Consider the following 19,280-nt stretch of genomic DNA (forward strand, 5'->3'; position numbering starts at 1 on the left):
TGGACAAGTGCATGCGGACAGGGACGCTACATTTCACTGACGGCACACTGGGTGAATGTAGTTGAGGCTGGGACTGCTTCCCAAACTGGCCCGGTGTACCTCGTCTCCCCGCCTAACATTCCTGGCAGGGACACGAGAAGAACACCCCCCTCCTCCTCCTCCTCTACCGCCTCCTCCTCCGCCACCGCCTCCTCCTCCGCCACCGCCTCCTCCTCCGCTGTTAGATTGACCCCAGCTACGAGTTGGAAACGTTGCAGCACTGGCGTTGGTAGACGTCAGCAGGCTGTGCTGAAGCTGATCAGCTTGGGGGACAGACAGCACACTGCCTCCGAGGTGAGGGATGCCCTCCTCGATGAGACGGCAATATGGTTTGAGCCGCTGCACCTGGGCCCAGGCATGGTCGTTTGTGATAACGGCCGGAACCTGGTAGCAGCTCTGGAGCTTGCCGGACTCCAACATGTTCCATGCCTGGCCCACGTCTTCAACCTAGTGGTGCAACGTTTCCTAAAGAGCTACCCCAATGTTCCAGAGCTACTGGTGAAAGTGCGGCGCATGTGCGCCCACTTTCGCAAGTCGACAGTAGCCGCTGCTAGCTTAAAATCTCTCCAGCAACGCCTGCATGTGCCACAACACCGGCTTTTGTGCGACGTCCCCACACGCTGGAACTCAACGTTTCAGATGTTGAATAGAGTGGTTGAGCAGCAGAGACCTTTGATGGAATACCAGCTACAAAACCCTAGGGTGCCACAAAGTCAGCTGCCTCAGTTTCACATCCATGAGTGGCCATGGATGAGAGACCTTTGTGACATCCTACGGGTCTTTGAGGAGTCCACAAGGAGGGTGAGCTCTGAGGATGCGATGGTGAGCCTTACAATCCCGCTCTTGTGTGTTCTGAGAGAATCCCTGATTGACATCAGGGATAACTCAGATCACACAGAGGAGTTAGGGATAGCATCCGATCCGTCACAGCTGGAGAGTAGGTCCACACATCTGTCCGCTTCACTGCGTTTAATGGAGGAGGAGGAGGAGGAGGAGGAAGAAGAGTTGTCCGATGATGTGATGGTGATACAGGAGGCTTCCGGGCAACTTCGAATCGTCCCATTGTTGCAGCGCGGATGGGTAGACATGGAGGATGAGGAGGAAATGGAGATTGAACTTTCCGGTGGGGCCAGAGGAGTCATGCCAACTAACACTGTGGCAGACATGGCTGAGTTCATGTTGGGGTGCTTTACAACCGACAAGCGTATTGTCAAAATCATGGAGGACAACCAGTACTGGATCTTTGCTATCCTTGACCCCCGGTATAAAAACAACATCTCGTCTTTTATTCCGGTAGAGGGGAGGGCCAATCGCATCAATGCTTGCCACAGGCAATTGGTGCAGAATATGATGGAGATGTTTCCAGCATGTGACGTTGGCGGCAGGGAGGGCAGTTCCTCCAGTAGGCAACCAAGTTCTCACCGGTCCACACAAACGAGGGGCACACTGTCTAAGGTCTGGGACACCTTGATGGCACCCCCTCGCCAAAGTGCCGCCACGGAGGGTCCTAGTGTCACCAGGCGTGAGAAGTATAGGCGCATGTTGCGGGAATACCTTTCCGACCACAGCCCTGTCCTCTCCGACCCCTCTGCGCCCTACACGTATTGGGTGTCGAAGTTGGACCTGTGGCTTGAACTTGCCCTATATGCCTTGGAGGTGCTGTCCTGTCCTGCCGCCAGCGTCCTATCTGAGAGGGTGTTCAGTGCAGCCGGTGGCATCATCACTGACAAGCGCACCCGTCTGTCAGCTGAGAGTGCCGACCGGCTCACTTTGATAAAAATGAACCACCACTGGGTAGAGCCGTCATTTTTGTGCCCACCTGTGTAAAGCACCCCAACATGAAACTCCATGTCTGTACTCAACCTCTCCAATTCCTCCGCATCCTCATACTCATCCACCATAAGCGTTGCACAATTCTGCTAATACTAGGCTCCCTCCACCCTGATTTCCCCCAACTCTGCTGGTTAGAGGCTCCCTCCACCCTGATTTCCACCAACTCTGCTGGTTAGAGGCTCCCTCCACCATGAATTGGTCCAAACTGGGCTGTTTAGCGGCTCCCTCCACCATTAATTGGTCCAAACTGGGCTGGTTAGAGGCTCCCTCCACCATGAATTGGTCCAAACTGGGTTTTTTAGAGGCTCCCTCCACCATGAATTGGTCCAAACTTGGCTGTTTAGAGGCTCCCTCCACCATGAATTGGTCCAAACTGGGCTGGTTAGAGGCTCCCTCCACCATGAATTGGTCCAAACTGGGTTTTTTAGAGGCTCCCTCCACCATGAATTTGCCCAAACTGGGCTGGTTAGAGGCTCCCTCCACCATGAATTTGCCCAAACTGGGCTGGTTAGAGGCTCCCTCCACCATGAATTGGTCCAAGCTGGGTTTTTTTAGAGGCTCCCTCCACCATGAATTTGCCCAAACTGGGCTGGTTAGAGGCTCCCTCCACCATGAATTGGTCCAAACTGGGCTGTTTAGAGGCTCCCTCCACCATGAATTGGTCCAAACTGGGCTGGTTAGAGGCTCCCTCCACCATGAATTGGTCCAAACTGGGCTGGTTAGAGGCTCCCTCCACCATTAATTGGTCCAAACTGGGCTGTTTAGAGGCTCCCTCCACCATGAATTTGCCCAAACTGGGCTGGTTAGAGGCTCCCTCCACCATGAATTGGTCCAAACTGGGCTGGTTAGAGGCTCCCTCCACCATGAATTGGTCCAAACTGGGCTGGTTAGAGGCTCCCTCCACCATGAATTGGTCCAAACTGGGCTGGTTAGAGGCTCCCTCCACCATTAATTGGTCCAAACTGGGCTGTTTAGAGGCTCCCTCCACCATGAATTTGCCCAAACTGGGCTGGTTAGAGGCTCCCTCCACCATGAATTGGTCCAAACTGGGCTGGTTAGAGGCTCCCTCCACCATGAATTGGTCCAAACTGGGCTGGTTAGAGGCTCCCTCCACCATGAATTTCCCAAAACTTGGCTGTTTAGAGGCTCCCTCCACCATTAATTGGTCCAAACTGGGCTGGTTAGAGGCTCCCTCCACCATGAATTGGTCCAAACTGGGTTTTTTAGAGGCTCCCTCCACCATGAATTTGCCCAAACTGGGCTGTTTAGAGGCTCCCTGCACCATGAATTGGTCCAAACTGGGGTTTTTAGGGGCTCCCTCCACCATGAATTTCCCAAAACTTGGCTGTTTAGAGGCTCCCTCCACCATTAATTGGTCAAAACTGGGCTGGTTAGAGGCTCCCTCCACCATGAATTTGCCCAAACTGGGCTGTTTAGAGGCTCCCTCCACCATGAATTGGTCCAAACTGGGTTTTTTAGAGGCTCCCTCCACCATGAATTGGTCCAAACTGGGCTGTTTAGAGGCTCCCTCCACCATGAATTTGCCCAAACTGGGCTGGTTAGAGGCTCCCTCCACCATGAATTGGTCCAAGCTGGGTTTTTTAGAGGCTCCCTCCACCATGAATTTGCCCAAACTGGGCTGGTTAGAGGCTCCCTCCACCATGAATTGGTCCAAACTGGGCTGGTTAGAGGCTCCCTCCACCATTAATTGGTCCAAACTGGGCTGTTTAGAGGCTCCCTCCACCATGAATTTGCCCAAACTGGGCTGGTTAGAGGCTCCCTCCACCATTAATTGGTCCAAACTGGGCTGGTTAGAGGCTCCCTCCACCATGAATTTGCCCAAACTGGGCTGTTTAGAGGCTCCCTCCACCATGAATTGGTCCAAGCTGGGTTTTTTAGAGGCTCCCTCCACCATGAATTTGCCCAAACTGGGCTGGTTAGAGGCTCCCTCCACCATGAATTGGTCCAAACTGGGCTGGTTAGAGGCTCCCTCCACCATTAATTGGTCCAAACTGGGCTGGTTAGAGGCTCCCTCCACCATGAATTTGCCCAAACTGGGCTGTTTAGAGGCTCCCTCCACCATGAATTGGTCCAAACTGGGTTTTTTAGAGGCTCCCTCCACCATGAATTGGTCCAAACTGGGCTGTTTAGAGGCTCCCTCCACCATGAATTTGCCCAAACTGGGCTGTTTAGAGGCTCCCTCCACCATGAATTGGTCCAAGCTGGGTTTTTTAGAGGCTCCCTCCACCATGAATTTGCCCAAACTGGGCTGGTTAGAGGCTCCCTCCACCATGAATTGGTCCAAACTGGGCTGGTTAGAGGTTCCCTCCACCATTAATTGGTCCAAACTGGGCTGTTTAGAGGCTCCCTCCACCATGAATTTGCCCAAACTGGGCTGGTTAGAGGCTCCCTCCACCATGAATTGGTCCAAACTGGGCTGGTTAGAGGCTCCCTCCACCATGAATTTCCCAAAACTTGGCTGTTTAGAGGCTCCCTCCACCATTAATTGGTCCAAACTTGGCTGTTTAGAGGCTCCCTCCACCATGAATTGGTCCAAACTGGGTTTTTTAGAGGCTCCCTCCACCATGAATTGGTCCAAACTGGGCTGTTTAGAGGCTCCCTCCACCATGAATTTGCCCAAACTGGGCTGTTTAGAGGCTCCCTCCACCATGAATTTGCCCAAACTGGGCTGGTTAGAGGCTCCCTCCACCATGAATTGGTCCAAACTGGGTTTTTTAGAGGCTCCCTCCACCATGAATTTGCCCAAACTGGGCTGGTTAGAGGCTCCCTCCACCATGAATTAGTCCAAACTGGGGTTTTTAGAGGCTCCCTCCACCATGAATTTGCCCAAACTGGGGTGTTTAGAGGCTCCCTCCACCATGAATTTGCCCAAACTCTGCTGGTTAGAGGCTCAATCCACCCTGATTTTCAAAACAAATGTTGGTGCCAACCTCAACTTACTACAAGGGCCAAATTCACTGCTGGTGACAAGCTCTCCTCACTGCAAGTGCCAAATACACATGTTTCAAGGTGTTTTCCTACTGTCAGAGAGGTGGTATTGAGTGTGTAAAGTGTGTAGTTGTTAGGCTGTGATGTTGGGGTAATAGAGGGTCTTTGGTGTGTTAGATGCCCCCAGACATGCTTCCCCTGCTGTCCCAGTGTCATTCCAGAGGTGTTGGCATCATTTCCTGGGGTGTCATAGTGGACTTGGTGACCCTCCAGACACGGATTTGGGTTTCCCCCTTAACGAGTATCTGTTCCCCATAGACTATAATGGGGTTCGAAACCCATTCGAACACACGAACATTGAGCGGCTGTTCGAATCGAATTTCGAACCTCGAACATTTTAGTGTTCGCTCATCTCTACTGGTGATGCATTGTTCACATTAGTGAAAAACAGATGAAACCGACAACATATCCAGAAAATCAATAAGTTCCTGCGCTGTCAGTAGAAAACGTTGACAGCACACATATGTGAAAAATGAACATGTGAATAAGGCCTTAGGATGTGTTCACACTACCGTTAATTTCCATCACAGGATGAGAGCAATGGATCAAGAAGAGTCATGCTTGCAATGCTTTTTATTCCTGTTACAAAAGTAAAACCAAACATACATGGTGGAAGAAAGTGTCCCTTAACCTGTTTACATTAGAGTCAAAATGAACAGACACAGAGGGGGCTCTGTTTGTTACTCTGCTACAGCTAATGTCCATTGCTGTTACCTTATCTTATGACAGATGACAGCAACAGACACTAACAATGGAGGTGTAAAGTTAACTTTAGACTTACACATGTGCCAAATTATCAGACGTCCTGTAGCATCTGATAAATTTTGCACAAATTATTGCAATGTAGACTCCAGCAAAACTGACTTTATAACTTCCCCTTATGATAAATTTCCCCTATGTATCTGGTGTAATTTTTTAGTGCTGATCGTAGTCAAGAAACCTTGTACGCTAGGTTCACACAAGCGCAGTCTCTGTTGTTTGGGTCCATTGTGGGATGAAAAAGTCAGACTTAAAAGACTTTTTCCTCCACCGATTTTCGTCGGACTCTGCAATGGAGTCTCCAACAGACACTCCGGCACAGATGTGAACGTAGCTTAATGGATAATAAAGAGTTTGGCCCAATTCATGACACTCCTGTATTATGTCAGCTGAAAGTAACTGAAAAGCATGTATGTCACTTTGGAGAACCTGTTATGTCCGGCACCATTACACCGATGGTTTCACTGTAGTGGAACGTTACACTTTCTGATCAGTCTATATTTAAGAGACCTTTCTAACAAAATAGGATGGTAGACAGCAAACACCATGCGGTAATTGTATTTCTAATGTACTATAACCAATAATAATGCAATAATGTGGCGTCAGGTGCATCAGTGAAAATCGAACTACCTTGGACAATGTAACAGAGACATCTCCTGGAAATATGACTAGCGTGATAACCAAGTTTCATCATAGGTACTCACAAAGACGCTGAAAACTAATAGGCGTCACTGCTCTAAGCATGAAACCAAGAAGAGACGCAGATAAAAGAGGAGCTGCGAGCAATAATTTCTTATTTAAGTGCTTTGGGGCGTTCATAAAAATTTGATAGATTTTACAGGGGCTGTGATAGCGGGGGAGCCGGCAGGGTTAGCTTTATCTATGCCTCTGCACTGCAACTGTACACAATGACAGATTAATCTATAACCAAGCAGCCAAGAGCCTAGGTATTGAATTAAAAATCCAATATAAAGACAGAAGCAATCAATTACAGATATAATTCTAAAGGCATACTCATTGTACGTCTCTTTCATGGGTACCGCTAAGCTCTGATATTACACTGAAAGGATCAGAAGAGATTTCTGCTCAATACAAAGATTTTATTACCTGCGTCCATAAGATAAGGTTCTCTTTCAAGATGAAAATAGACACCTTTACCTATACACACACATATATATATATATATATATATATATATATATATATATATATATATATATCGTATATACTTGAGTATAAGCCGAATTTTTCAGCATAGTTTTTGTGCTGAAAAAGCCCCCCTCGGCTTATACTCGAGTCAGCAAAAAAATTTTTTTATTTATTTATTTATTTATTTTTAAGGAGGGGGCAAGGGTCTATGACCAGCCACAATATCAATGTATAGAATCTCCCATATAATAGTGGGGAAAAAAAAAAAAGCTTTAAAAAAAAAATTAAAAAATAAAAGTTGTAAATCCCTCCTTTCCCTAGAATACATATAAAAGTAGAAAATGACTGTGAAACACAAACACATTAGGTATCCCTATGTCTGACAGTGCCCAGTCTACTGAATATAGGGTATCTGCAGTGCTCCTGTTCCGAGGGGGGTTAATAGAAGCACTGCATATACCCTATATCCAGCCAGACTGAATTACAAGTGCGGGAAAAAAAAAAAACAGTCCTCAAGCTCAGGGAAGGGGCAGACAGACAACCAAAACACCCCCTCCCCTTTCCCAGCACCTACTGCACCCAAAAACGCCGACCATTTTAATTTCTGAAATTTTCCAGTAGCTGCTGCATTTCCCCCCTAGGCTTATACTCGAGTCAATAAGTTTTCCCAGTTTTTTTGTGGTAAATTTAGGGGCCTCAGCTTATATTCGGGTCGGCTTACACTCGAGTATATATATGGTGTGTGTGTGTGTGTGTGTGTGTGTGTGTGTGTGTGTGTGTGTGTGTGTGTGTGTGTGTGTATATATATATATATATATATATATATATATATATATATATATATATATATATACACACGCACTGGAATTGAAAAGACAATAATCTTTACACCTCCCCTAAGGCCTGATTAAAAAAAAGACCAAAACAATGGCCGTGAAAAATCAGCAGATATGAGTCTACTGATGGATCTGTGAAAACAGACAAAAATAAGACAAGTCCTATTTTTATTGTTGGACTGTTAAAGGGATTCTATCACTACAATACCCTTTTTAAACTGAATATGGCTATTCTTCTCTTACCTTTATTATTGTGATCCGCACCGCCGTTCTCCACCTCTGCCTTCTTCTCACGCGCTCCCCTTCTCTTTGCCTTAAAGTGCCAACTGTGCATATCCGTCAGCCATTGGGAGTCCGAGAGAAGAAGGCGGAGAACAAGACAAAGGCCATCGTTGGAGAGTTTTCAAGCAGCACTGGGAACGCCCCCAGTGCGGTGAGAAATCTCATTTACATAAGGAAAAAAAGAAGATATTTCTAAGGAACGGCGGTACGGATTAGGTTAATAAAGGTAAGAGAAGACTAGTCTTTCTTAAGGCTAATCCTACGTGTGTTTATTTTAAAAAGGGATTCTAGTGATAGACTCCTTTTATAACGGACCATCAAAAATAGACCTAAATGTGTCAGATATTCTTATGTTAAATACATTTTGACCCTAGTATCAATTAAAAGCTAAGATTTTGGGCTGTAGTCCTGATATTTTTACATATATTGCTTTGTGGTGAAAGTTAGAGCCTGACTACATTGACAAACAGTGTCCTATGGACATTATTTTCACAGGTCAGTGTGGGGGCCTTGGTACTGAACTGTAAAACTCAGCACAGCTCCTATTCTTGTCCGTTTTGTGGCTTGGTCTTGTACATTCAAATGATTGGGTCCATTCCTTTTTTCATGGACCCATACTCGACAACAATCGTGTGCAGTCTAACTCCCTTCTGCGCAGTTTCTTAGTACCAAGTATACGGCTAAGCACCTCACCACCGGATAGGTATAATAGGCATTACTCTGAGTAATGTTGGTGATATATTAAGGCATATCATTTAGTTGTATTTGCCTGGATGGTGATGTAACATGTACCTATTATATATACACCAAGATCACAGTAGAACTTGGATACATACATAGAATACAAAAAGGTATATATTTACACTGTTCTGTGTTAGGATTTCTGTTCGAAACAGAAAAACTGAAATCCCAAAAGGGATCTCAAATGATGGACACAAACATTTCCCTACTGACCCCCTTAAATATAATAGGGTCCCATGGTTATTCATTACGGTGTCTGTTATTTCTCTCAACAACAAAAAAAAAAAATTCCTGCGCACACAATGTTATTATCTGCGAAGTGGATCCCAGCAGGGCCTCAGACACAGACATGAACATAGCCTTACTAAGAGAAACCCGAGACGCAGATGTCTAAGGAAACCCAAGTTCCCAGTACTTATTATAAGTAAAAGCTAAAAAGGTCAGCAGGACAATACATAAATACACCTATTGTCGTGTGCCTTTAGTAGGGCAGCTATATACAGTACATCTAGTTATAGGAGCCGGTGAGGGATCACAGCTGTGAAATGGAAAACCCAATCATTGGTCATTGACGTAGCCAAAGTCATCGTAGCGAGCATAACAACGCACAGCATGGCATCTACAAATCATACTTTACAATGCCAGGCACGGAATAAGGGAGAAAAGAATAATTGTGTTGTATATTAAAACGCAGAATATCAACATTCAGTAAACAGAAAGAGAAATACAGAATATTCTCAGCAGGATTTCATGGTAGCAGGATGCTCGTTCAACTTACTGAAGGATCTGCTTGAACACAAAGAGGGGCCTGTACGTGCCAATGGGGTCCTGCCAAGGGTGGACCTCAGAACAAATACAGCAATGTAACATTTATGCCTATGTTAGTCAATAGCAAGTATGACTGTTGATGAATTGTATTACAATCATTCTAGTATACTGTCATATGTATGCTTATTGTGCTTCTTGCAAATGCTCCTACTTAAAGGGAGTCTGTCAACAGGGTGAAGTATATTAAACCAGCAACACAGATAGGCCCGCCTCTGCTGAGTAACCATTTTATTCCTCAAGAAAATTTGTGTCCCATAATCAGTTATTTTAGAATATGCAAATGCACAGTCGAGAGAATTGAGGGCAAGTGACACTACTCTAATATACCCAGTTCCCTTCACCGCCCATCCCCTCTTTGAGTGACAAGGTCAAGCAGCTAAGTCAAAATATCACCTGGTCCTGTAGAACAGTTGTCCCCAACCTTTTTTCCACCAGGGACCAGTTTCAGAAAGACAATTTTTCTATAGCCCGGTGGGGGCCGCAAGGGGTGTGGTTGGGGGTGGGGTTAAGCATGGGGGTGTAGATTAGAATCATGTACATATGAAAACCCATGAGAAAGTGCAAACTGATGGATACTGCAGGTTATGAAGATGGCTACTGAAGACGGACACTGTTATGAAGATGGCTACTGATGACGGATATCACTCCTAACGCTGCTATTAACTTCACTACAGCCTCACTACAGCTACATTGCACATCACAGGGACAAGTGACGTGTAATGTAGTTGCCCAAAGTTTGGTAGGAGAGTGCGGGGTGGGGCCAAGACCCGCTGCATGTCCTGCATAGTACTAGAATCCCATATACATACAGCGGGTCCTGGCTCACCCCGCACTTTGCTCACCTTATCCCGATGAGCAACAACCAAGCATCAGTGTTGTGGTTCCACAGCAGCTGCTGACTCCTCGCCGCCGGTATGCGGACCAGTGCAACATGCCCTGCGACCCAGTACTGGTCCGCGGAGCGGCGGTTGGGGACCCCTGCTGTAGAATGTAGCAGGTTGAAGCAGCAGAGCCATCCTCAGTGCTCCAAATTGCTCATTTGCTTTATGTGAAATAAACAAATCTCTCAACAAAAATTAATGGGGAAATAAAGAGCATTAGGTCACCGTCACATGAATGTTAAACTCTTTTTCCCTATGAAATTTTGCTGAGAAATGTATTCAAAGTTCATGAGGGGGAAAAAAAAAAAAAAGTATTACATTCACATGAGAGTAACCTAACTAACTGAGCCACTGGTTAGATAGGCTCTGTACTGTCAGGGCGAGTGTGACCTAATTGGCCTATCAGGCACCAAAACAAACTGCACCAATTGCTCAAGAATGGTGGGGACTAGAGAGAAAATTCAAATTGCATCAGAATTAGTGGAGTAGAGCCTATTAAAGAGGACCTTTCATGTTTTCATCAATGTGCGGTTTTATACACTAAAAAGCTGACAAAATTTTAAGGTTGGGGGGGGGGGAAGAAGGAGTCGTGTTGCTCACAGTCCAATGATGACACTAGGCTGTAAGACCTGCTGTCCTGATAGTGGGGACAGATCAGTGTCAAATCAACCCGATTAGTACATATGAACAGGGATCATCACAGTATCTGTGATACAAAACATTAACTCTTACCTTTCTGTCTTTTCAACTGTGGAAAACTTCCTATAGTAGTGGCCTGGATTATTTCTACAACAATCTGATACCTTTGTGGAACAAAAGAAAAAAAAAAGTGGAATTACATATTCAGCCCATTGTGAGTATTCCAAAAACAGTAACAAAATTGTCATCATGCTATGGGGCAGCTATTAAGTAACCAAACTCACGTTTGTCAAGATACAGAGATACAATTTTACAAAAGAAAGGCAGTAAAGTATCAGCAATTGTAATAACTAGAAAATTCAATAGGGACCTGTATACAAGACGTAATTCTTCATACACAAAGCAAAAAATGTACAAAGGACGAAACACGAATGTTATGATGGAAACTCTCCTATCAGCCATAAATCCTGTATATATTCTCTTGATAAAGAAAAATATTCATTATAGTCTTTACAAATACTCAGCTGCCAATATATTGTAATCCCATGGGATATAACTTATGTATACAGCTAATTCCTTTATTGCTGACATTTTCACATGTGGCCTTGTCTTATGAACAAGATTGTTGACCTATGATCTAGTTACTTGGAATCTCGCCAGTCCAGAAATATTGTTTTAGGTACAGAAGTCAAAATCGTTTGCTAAGAGTTGCCTTGAAGGTAGACAGGCTGGACCTTTAGGCTGCAATGTTCTTTAGAGTTGACAATAAGTCACATGTTATTACGCTAACTATTCAAGGAGAGAGTGACGTTAGTTGTAAGAAGATGCTCTGATGGCTGGTTGCCAGAAATTTGGTCAAAAGACCCCTATTTTGGGACATTTGCCAGACTTATCTGTCCTATCCGAGGTCTCCGTAGCCAATTCTTTGTTATGTATTATCTCTTTTTGCTGTAACCTCACTTCTAAATAAACCTGCATTTGCTTTATCCACCTGAGAGATGATCTGTCTCTTGGTGTTGTGTTAAAGTTTCCATAACACTCTCTTTGTCAGGCAGCGCTTCTCTTAAGGAGACATACAGTGCTGGTTTCTGGGGAATGCATATGCCCCAAGGCTTCCACTTTCTAAGGGGATGAAGGGCAGCGACTGAGCAAGACTAGAGGTTCAATGCAATTCTATCATAAGTCAGAGTCGTCCACTGCAGAGGAGCACCGGCATCAGCAGTAGTCAGGCCGACTATAGTATCCTGACAGCCTCCCACACCTTCGTGCAGCATGAGCTCTGCGTGACAACACAAGGACATATCAGCGCCACACGGTCGAGCTTCAGCCGCTTAATCATGGCTTGTGCCAGCTGTAAGTATGGGCTGATCGTGCCAAGAACTGCCAGCAGCACACAATAGAAGAATCTTGCAGCCAAGAGCACATCCTGCATTGGCCATATGAAGAGTCAGACTTGGATTAGGTACCGTGTCAGAGAACAGGAGACATTCAGTGAGTCAGGCATTTTCACCCCTGTCCAGGCAACACTAGACTGGCTACTGAAAGAGCATGGGGTCAAAGGGGTTTTCCAGATTGTGATATTGATAACCTATGATTTGGAAGTAGTCATCTTTATCAGATTGGTGGGACCCCCCCCCCCCTCCATCAGCTGTTTAAAGAGACCACATTTAGGTGAGCACCGTGGCCTTTTCACAGAATACCAAGCACAAAGCCATACTGACCTGACATGTAATACAGGCAATGAATGTGACTTCACATGGCCTGCAAAATGGAAGTGGTGTTTACATGAGTACTGCTGCCACTTCACGTCCACGGTATCCGACCACCACTATGCTAATCTTAATGATCTTAACGATAGATCATCATGATTTAAAGAAGACCTTTTTAACCTCCACTAATGCAAACTGTTTGCATCCTTCAATATGTGACACGTCACCAATTCCAGCTGGAAAATTTTCCCTAGCCCTCGCCCTTCCCAAGCTATCATGGCTGTTAGTTTCAGCACAATTTTACTCTCTATTGTCATGTGGGCGGTCCTGGGCTGGAGCAGACAGACAGGGACCACCCACCTGACAGCAGAGAACATGAAAGTGCTAAAACTAAAAGCCACAAGTGCTCTGCAATGGTGAGGCCAAGAGAAAAAATTCAATCGATGGAGGAGACAGTGGAGCGGCACCAATAGAACAAAGAATTGTTGGAGGTGGTGAAAGGATTTTTAAATCCAAGAAAACTCTTAATATCGGTATGCTTCTAAATATAATTATATTTAAAAAGAATGTCATGAAGTCCATGTAAGTGAATGGCGGATTCCGTGTACATACTTTACAGGTTACAAATTTATCTCAAAATTGATAACCTATTTCCAAAGACCATGCATCTTAATCCAATGCTGTGACATGCTCGAATATGGCAAAATATATTAGCCAACTGTATTATGTAATAGATCACGGCCATTCTACTTCATTGGCACCAACAAAATCTTTCTTAGTTTACTTTATTAGAAAGGGAACTACAGAACATAAAATTACTGCCATTAGCTTGAGCATTAAAATATTATGATAAATTGTTGTCCATAGTCCCTGTTATATTAGAGTCCTATATATCATTTATCTGCTTTATGAGCAAGAACAATGAGCTGCTCTGTACGAGCCGGCCCCATTTACATTACATTGCCGGTCATTTAGCTGAACGACAATAAAGTAATATGATAGGGGAACGCCTAATAGCCTGCAGCATCAGCTATGTGCCGGGAGCAGGATCCAGGCGGTCAACAGATTATCCCAATGGACACATTTGAAAAGGTCTCTCTGATAAATAAATCCTGCTTATGTGTATGGTGTGATGTATATAAACTAAAAAAGTCACAAAACTATGGGCACCACAATAAAAGTACAGAGAATCAGCTCTGACAAGTATCCTAGGTATTAGTGAATGGTCACATAGTAAGGTCTGATCTTGGCCGATCACTGATTTCTATGACAGATCTCTATACAGTAAGCTCTTGCGAGCTGGGCCCTCATTCCCACTGTGTGAAGTGACTTCTTTGTAATGCATCTTTCTGTCTGTACTTCAACCCTACAAATTGTACAGCGCTGCGGAATATGTTGGCGCTATATAAATAAAATGTATTATTATTATATTATTACAGTACGCAAACCCCTGAAATCTACAAATACAATACAACAGATTATCACTGTATGAGTCTTTTTTTTTTTTTCTTCATACCATTTGACGGCTTTCTTTCAAACTACAAAGCTAGGACTTTATTTTTCTCTAAAATTGTTAGGAATCTGCTTACCCAGAACCCTACAGACTTTACCCATGAGAACTTCTCACATGTATCTACAAAACATCTTGGATCTCTCCTGTGGCTGGGAATATATATATATTTTTTTTTTTAAAGAGTCAAAATTGTTTTGGAGGAAAGAAATAAGTCCCATTGCAGACGACCGTGGCGACTTCAGTGTGCTATCCAGGTTCTTCCCAGATAGCACACAGACTCATTCATTTCTATCGATCCACGCACATGACTGTCTATTATACGGTCACTTGAGCAAGCCAACAGTCCTGGGCAGAAAACTCAGGACAGGTCCTATTCCTGTCCAGTTTTGCATCCGTGCTTCTGTAGCTCCTATTAAAGTAGGGGTACGGGTGGCAAACGGAAAACATCTGTGTGTTGCCCGTGCTGTTCAATCATGGACAGCAGAGACCCGATATGCAAGGGGACTAAGGCTAGGTTCACATCTGTGTTGGAGTCTCTGTTGGAGGCACTGCTGCAGATTCCACCTAAAATTTACAGAGAGAAAAGTCCTGAACAGAGGACTTTTTCTCCATCGGTTTCAGTATAAAACGATATATTATGGGGTCTGAGGGTAACTGTTTTTTAGCGGGCGGGCTCTCAGTTGTTCATATCCCCATACAGACTTGAATGATGGAGAGTCGAGTGCTAGTGTGAATTTAAGGTTACCCATTTTTTAAATCAAGTTTTTAGATTACACATTTTTGTAAGCATTTTATTTTTTTTTTACACATCACATGTACTTTTAAATAAAAAAGTACTACGACCTGTCATTTTCACTCTAGCAACTAAGCCTAATAATACACTGTCACTTATGAATTCTTTAGGGGTTTTCTTTACAGAAGACACTTCATTTTATATCACAGGCAGTATTGCAATAGAAGAAAACATCACTGAGCCATCATTGCAATCACCACTGACAATAGTTGATGTTACAGCTTATCTACTACCACTCCCTGCATAGAGCATGTCTAGTAAATTCTCTCAGACTTAGATGAGTTGACTCCAGATTATTGCTGCCTATAGTCATGAGACTGCAGTAAAGCAGATCACTAATGTAAGCAAAGCAGTGGAGACACTGAAGCAAAATGGCAGCCCCACAATCATGTAGAGAAAATAGAATAAAAATCTAGAGCTAGAATATTTTTTTAAAAAATTGATAGTTTCCCTATCTGAATTTAATAGCGATCTGGAAAAAAAAATTTCCTTAAGAAACAAAAAAAAAAATAAAAAATCATACTTCACTGATCCCTGCCACTCCCATTTCGACACTTATCAGGTTCCCTGCCAGTCTCCACTTCTCGATCCTTCTAGACACAGAATTGTGATTGAAAAAGCAATCATGGGTTGCAGTGGTGATTCCCCCCTTCCTTTAGCCAGTATTTGGCATTTAGCTGATGGGTCACACATGGGTCAAGTCATACGGACCATTTTTGGAAAAAAAAATAATAGTGGATGGACAACCCCTTTCATTGTCAGATTAGATAGACTACGGCAACATCCTATTTGTGACGGCAGAGCCAGGTAATGATAAAACCAGCAGCCATTTTGGTGCATTTACGTAATAGTTGGCATTTTGTGCAGCAGCACAGCCTGTTGTAGAAGAAACTCAATAGAACAGCGTCTGATCAGAGGTAATGGTCATGTCAACTCATACTTTAGATGGCGTCTAATAGGAGATAATTTCGGCTGTCAGTAGCACTCAGCAGCTCTGGACTTGGCACGGACCGCTATTTTTACATCAAATGAACAATAAGTCGCCAGGCAACAAAATCATTTTCTACTACTGAACATCAACACATAATAGTAGATAAATCCTCAATGCTTACTGCTTTAGGAGCAAAGAAAGGAACCGTGCCCAAAAACATTATTAGAATGACCAGCCTGGCACCAATGCCAATTTCCTATCGTCGTAATATAGCTGCATTTTATTGTCCATCTAGATCCCGCACTTCTGCTGAACCAACCGTCAATGGTGATATACCTACATATAAAAGAAAACTATCCCAAAGACTTGCGTGCTTTCTTTTATAGTATATTCAGATTCAGACTTCAATCTCCGGAAAGGAAACTATGGAAACTACTCCGTTGTAGCAGTCAGTTTACATATGATGTCACAGCTAAATATATCCAGCCCTGGGATCCTTTCTTCAATAGGATCCTGATTTAGGTGCTAGTGCAAATCCCGAGGTAGTCATAGCAATGGACGGCTTTCGGGAAAGTGGGAGTCTATGAAGACCTGTAGACGTCAGCAAAGTCTATATGAATATAGAAGGTGGGCACAGCTAGTGATGTCACCTGTGTCTGCCCACCTACTCTATTCTGAAGATCCAGGCCAGAAAAGGAGCTGCAGAAAGGAACAGAGGCTAGGTGACTATTATAAAGTTTTTATGCCCAAAACCCCCCAAATCCTGCTGTTTTTGTGTTATTTTCCAGAAGTTGGTAAGGACTACACAACTGGCATAATCCTGCAGGTGAAATGTAGGTCCCAGAGCATAACTGTTCGTAATCACAGGCTCTCCCAACTTCTTGACGCAACACAACTAGTAGTTTGTCGTCCAGTAAGCGGCTCTCCATGCGCTTAGTATCAATGATGATACCCAAAAAAATCTCAGGCAAGACAAAGGGCCCTCCATCTTTCCTGAGGCCAAGGGAACCCCATACCGCGCTGCATCCCACTCAAAAGTCCAAAGCAAACTGAGTCAGACTGAAGAGTTGGCTGGGCCAAGGCACACAAAATCAATCAAGTAGTGAATGACAGACCTGACATCGGCCAGGTCCTTGACCATCCATATTTCACAGAAGGTGGAAGGGATGTAAATCGAAACAATTCACTGAAAAAAGTCCTTGACCATCTAGTCCAAGAATGAGCCAAAAGCCTCAAAATAGGCACACGACATCGAGCAACCCATACGGTAGGGAGGAACAGATCCTCAAATCTGCTGTTTTTGTGTTTCCAGAAGGTGGTAAGGACTACACAATTGTCATTTAGGTCCTGATAACTAAAAGCAAAGAAAAGAAGTAATGGGTACCGTTACACTAGACTTGTATATATATGCATGCCTGCAGTGCATGGCGCAGTTATGTAAATAAGCCCTTGCTGTATGGAAAATTGGGAGAACATGGTCTTGAGAATGCAATAAGCAATAGCAATACCCAACCAATAATAAACTGCTGCCATGGTAATAAACAGAAGCCAATTGTTAGAAATGTGTCATTGGACAGGACCCGCTGTGGCGATTCCTCTGTGTAAACAGGAGCTTATTTCAATCAGAATAATAGTGGATATCTCAGACTTCATTCTGTGTTAGTGTCTGATCACACTTGCGCTATCAGCCTCTAGGGTTCTGAGTTGGTCAGGTAGGATTTAATTCCTTTCGATAGCACGAACGGCGGAGCACGTGGCCTAACCCAGATGCTCCACATTAAGTCACTGTTCAGATCAGTTGTACGGATTAGGCACAGAGTATTCCTTTACTTATAGGTGGAAGTCATGTACTAATGTGAACAAAACCATAAAAGTCAGCACTGGTGTAATAGTTTTTACGCCTGGAAACATATGCTATGGTCAGCCACCAGAACCAGTATATCAACCCACTCCTAGAGGTACACGGATTAGGGTCATCTGACTCTGTGTTCTCCCCATGTGACTCTGTGCGAGATTTTGCTGTTTATGTCAATATACAAATGAAGTCTTTGGGCACTGAGGGACTTGCTACTTACCTCTTCGGAGAAACAACAATACACTATTTGATTGAGGTTACCTTAACCCAGTGGCCCTCAAACTATTTAAACAGGGGTCAGTTCACTGTCCCTCAGACCACTGGAGGGCTGAAGTATTGTTTAAAAAAAAAACAAAAAAAAAAAACTATGAACAAATTCCTCCCCACACAGTATTAAATGCTCCACAGTAGCCCCCCTCCCCACACAGTATTAAATGCTCCACAGTAGCCCCCTCCCCACACACAATTATACTTACCTGAAGTCCCATGAAGAGCCGCCAGGCGTCCTCCTCCTTTTGACTGCAGGCCCTGATGACTTCCATCAATGCACCGGGGCAGAGGTCACACTATGCAGTAAGTGTAGGCCGCAGTCACGCAGATCGCAGCCTGCACATATGGCTAAGAAAAGTGATCACTCACTAACGGGGAATCCTGTACCAGTGAGCGAGCGATGCGGGTGACGGCACATGTGCCAGAAGAGAGGGCTCGTGCCATAGGTTCGCCATCATGGCCCTAGGAGCTTCATTATAGGTGCGTCCCTGCCAGTGGGCCGGAAAAGTGTCCTCAGCGGGCCGCAGTTCGAGGACCCCTGCCTTAACCTATCAATCTGCAGGGCTAGGTTGATATGTTGCGCTTTAGTGACAGACTCCCTTTAGGCTAAGGCCCCATATTACGCACTCTGCACTATTATACCTCCGTATAAACTCAGATTTATGAAGACATGATAAGGCAACCACAGTCAGGATTATAGCACCCTACTCTTTATGGCAAAATATAATTTTTTTTTTAGCATTTAGAGTGCCTATAGCTTCAAAGTATACAGATGCATGGACTTCATGTGTCTCTAACACAGTCTTGTGCATGAGGCCTAAGGGCCCGTGCACACGGAGTTAACGCAAGCGCATTTTAGCATAATACACGTGTATAGAATACACGTGTAAAAATAACACTTCCATTGACTTCAATGAAATTTTTTACACGTGTAAAAAACGCGTCAAAATACGCATCGCGTTTTTTGGCGCGTTTTTTTACACATGTAAAAAATTTAATTGAAGTCAATGGGAGTGTTATTTTTACACGTGTATTATGCTAAAATGCGACCGCGTTAACTCCGTGTGCACGGGCCCTAAAGCTGACCATACATAATACACAGAATATAGACAAACCTACTAGATCGGCCAACTATAGTCTGCAGTGGGTGTCTCTCGGCTGTCCACTGACAGTGGAAGTTGAGGGTAGTCAATCTTGCATGAATATAGCTGAG

The 19,280-nt window shown here is 44.3% G+C and overlaps 1 protein-coding gene across 2 annotated transcripts in view; it reads right to left on the bottom strand.

Annotated features, from left to right (window-relative positions):
• Positions 1 to 19,280, bottom strand: part of SNX25 (sorting nexin 25) — a 157,663-nt gene that overhangs the window by 68,429 nt on the left and 69,954 nt on the right. For both annotated transcript variants that reach the window (XM_075259164.1, XM_075259155.1), the window contains exon 6: positions 11,090 to 11,160. In XM_075259164.1, coding sequence (XP_075115265.1) covers positions 11,090 to 11,160 — 71 coding nt within the window. The remainder of the gene's footprint in view (positions 1 to 11,089; positions 11,161 to 19,280) is intronic.

The sequence above is a fragment of the Leptodactylus fuscus genome, chromosome 1 (genome assembly GCF_031893055.1).
Source record: "Leptodactylus fuscus isolate aLepFus1 chromosome 1, aLepFus1.hap2, whole genome shotgun sequence".
Classification (NCBI taxonomy): Eukaryota; Metazoa; Chordata; class Amphibia; order Anura; family Leptodactylidae; genus Leptodactylus; species Leptodactylus fuscus.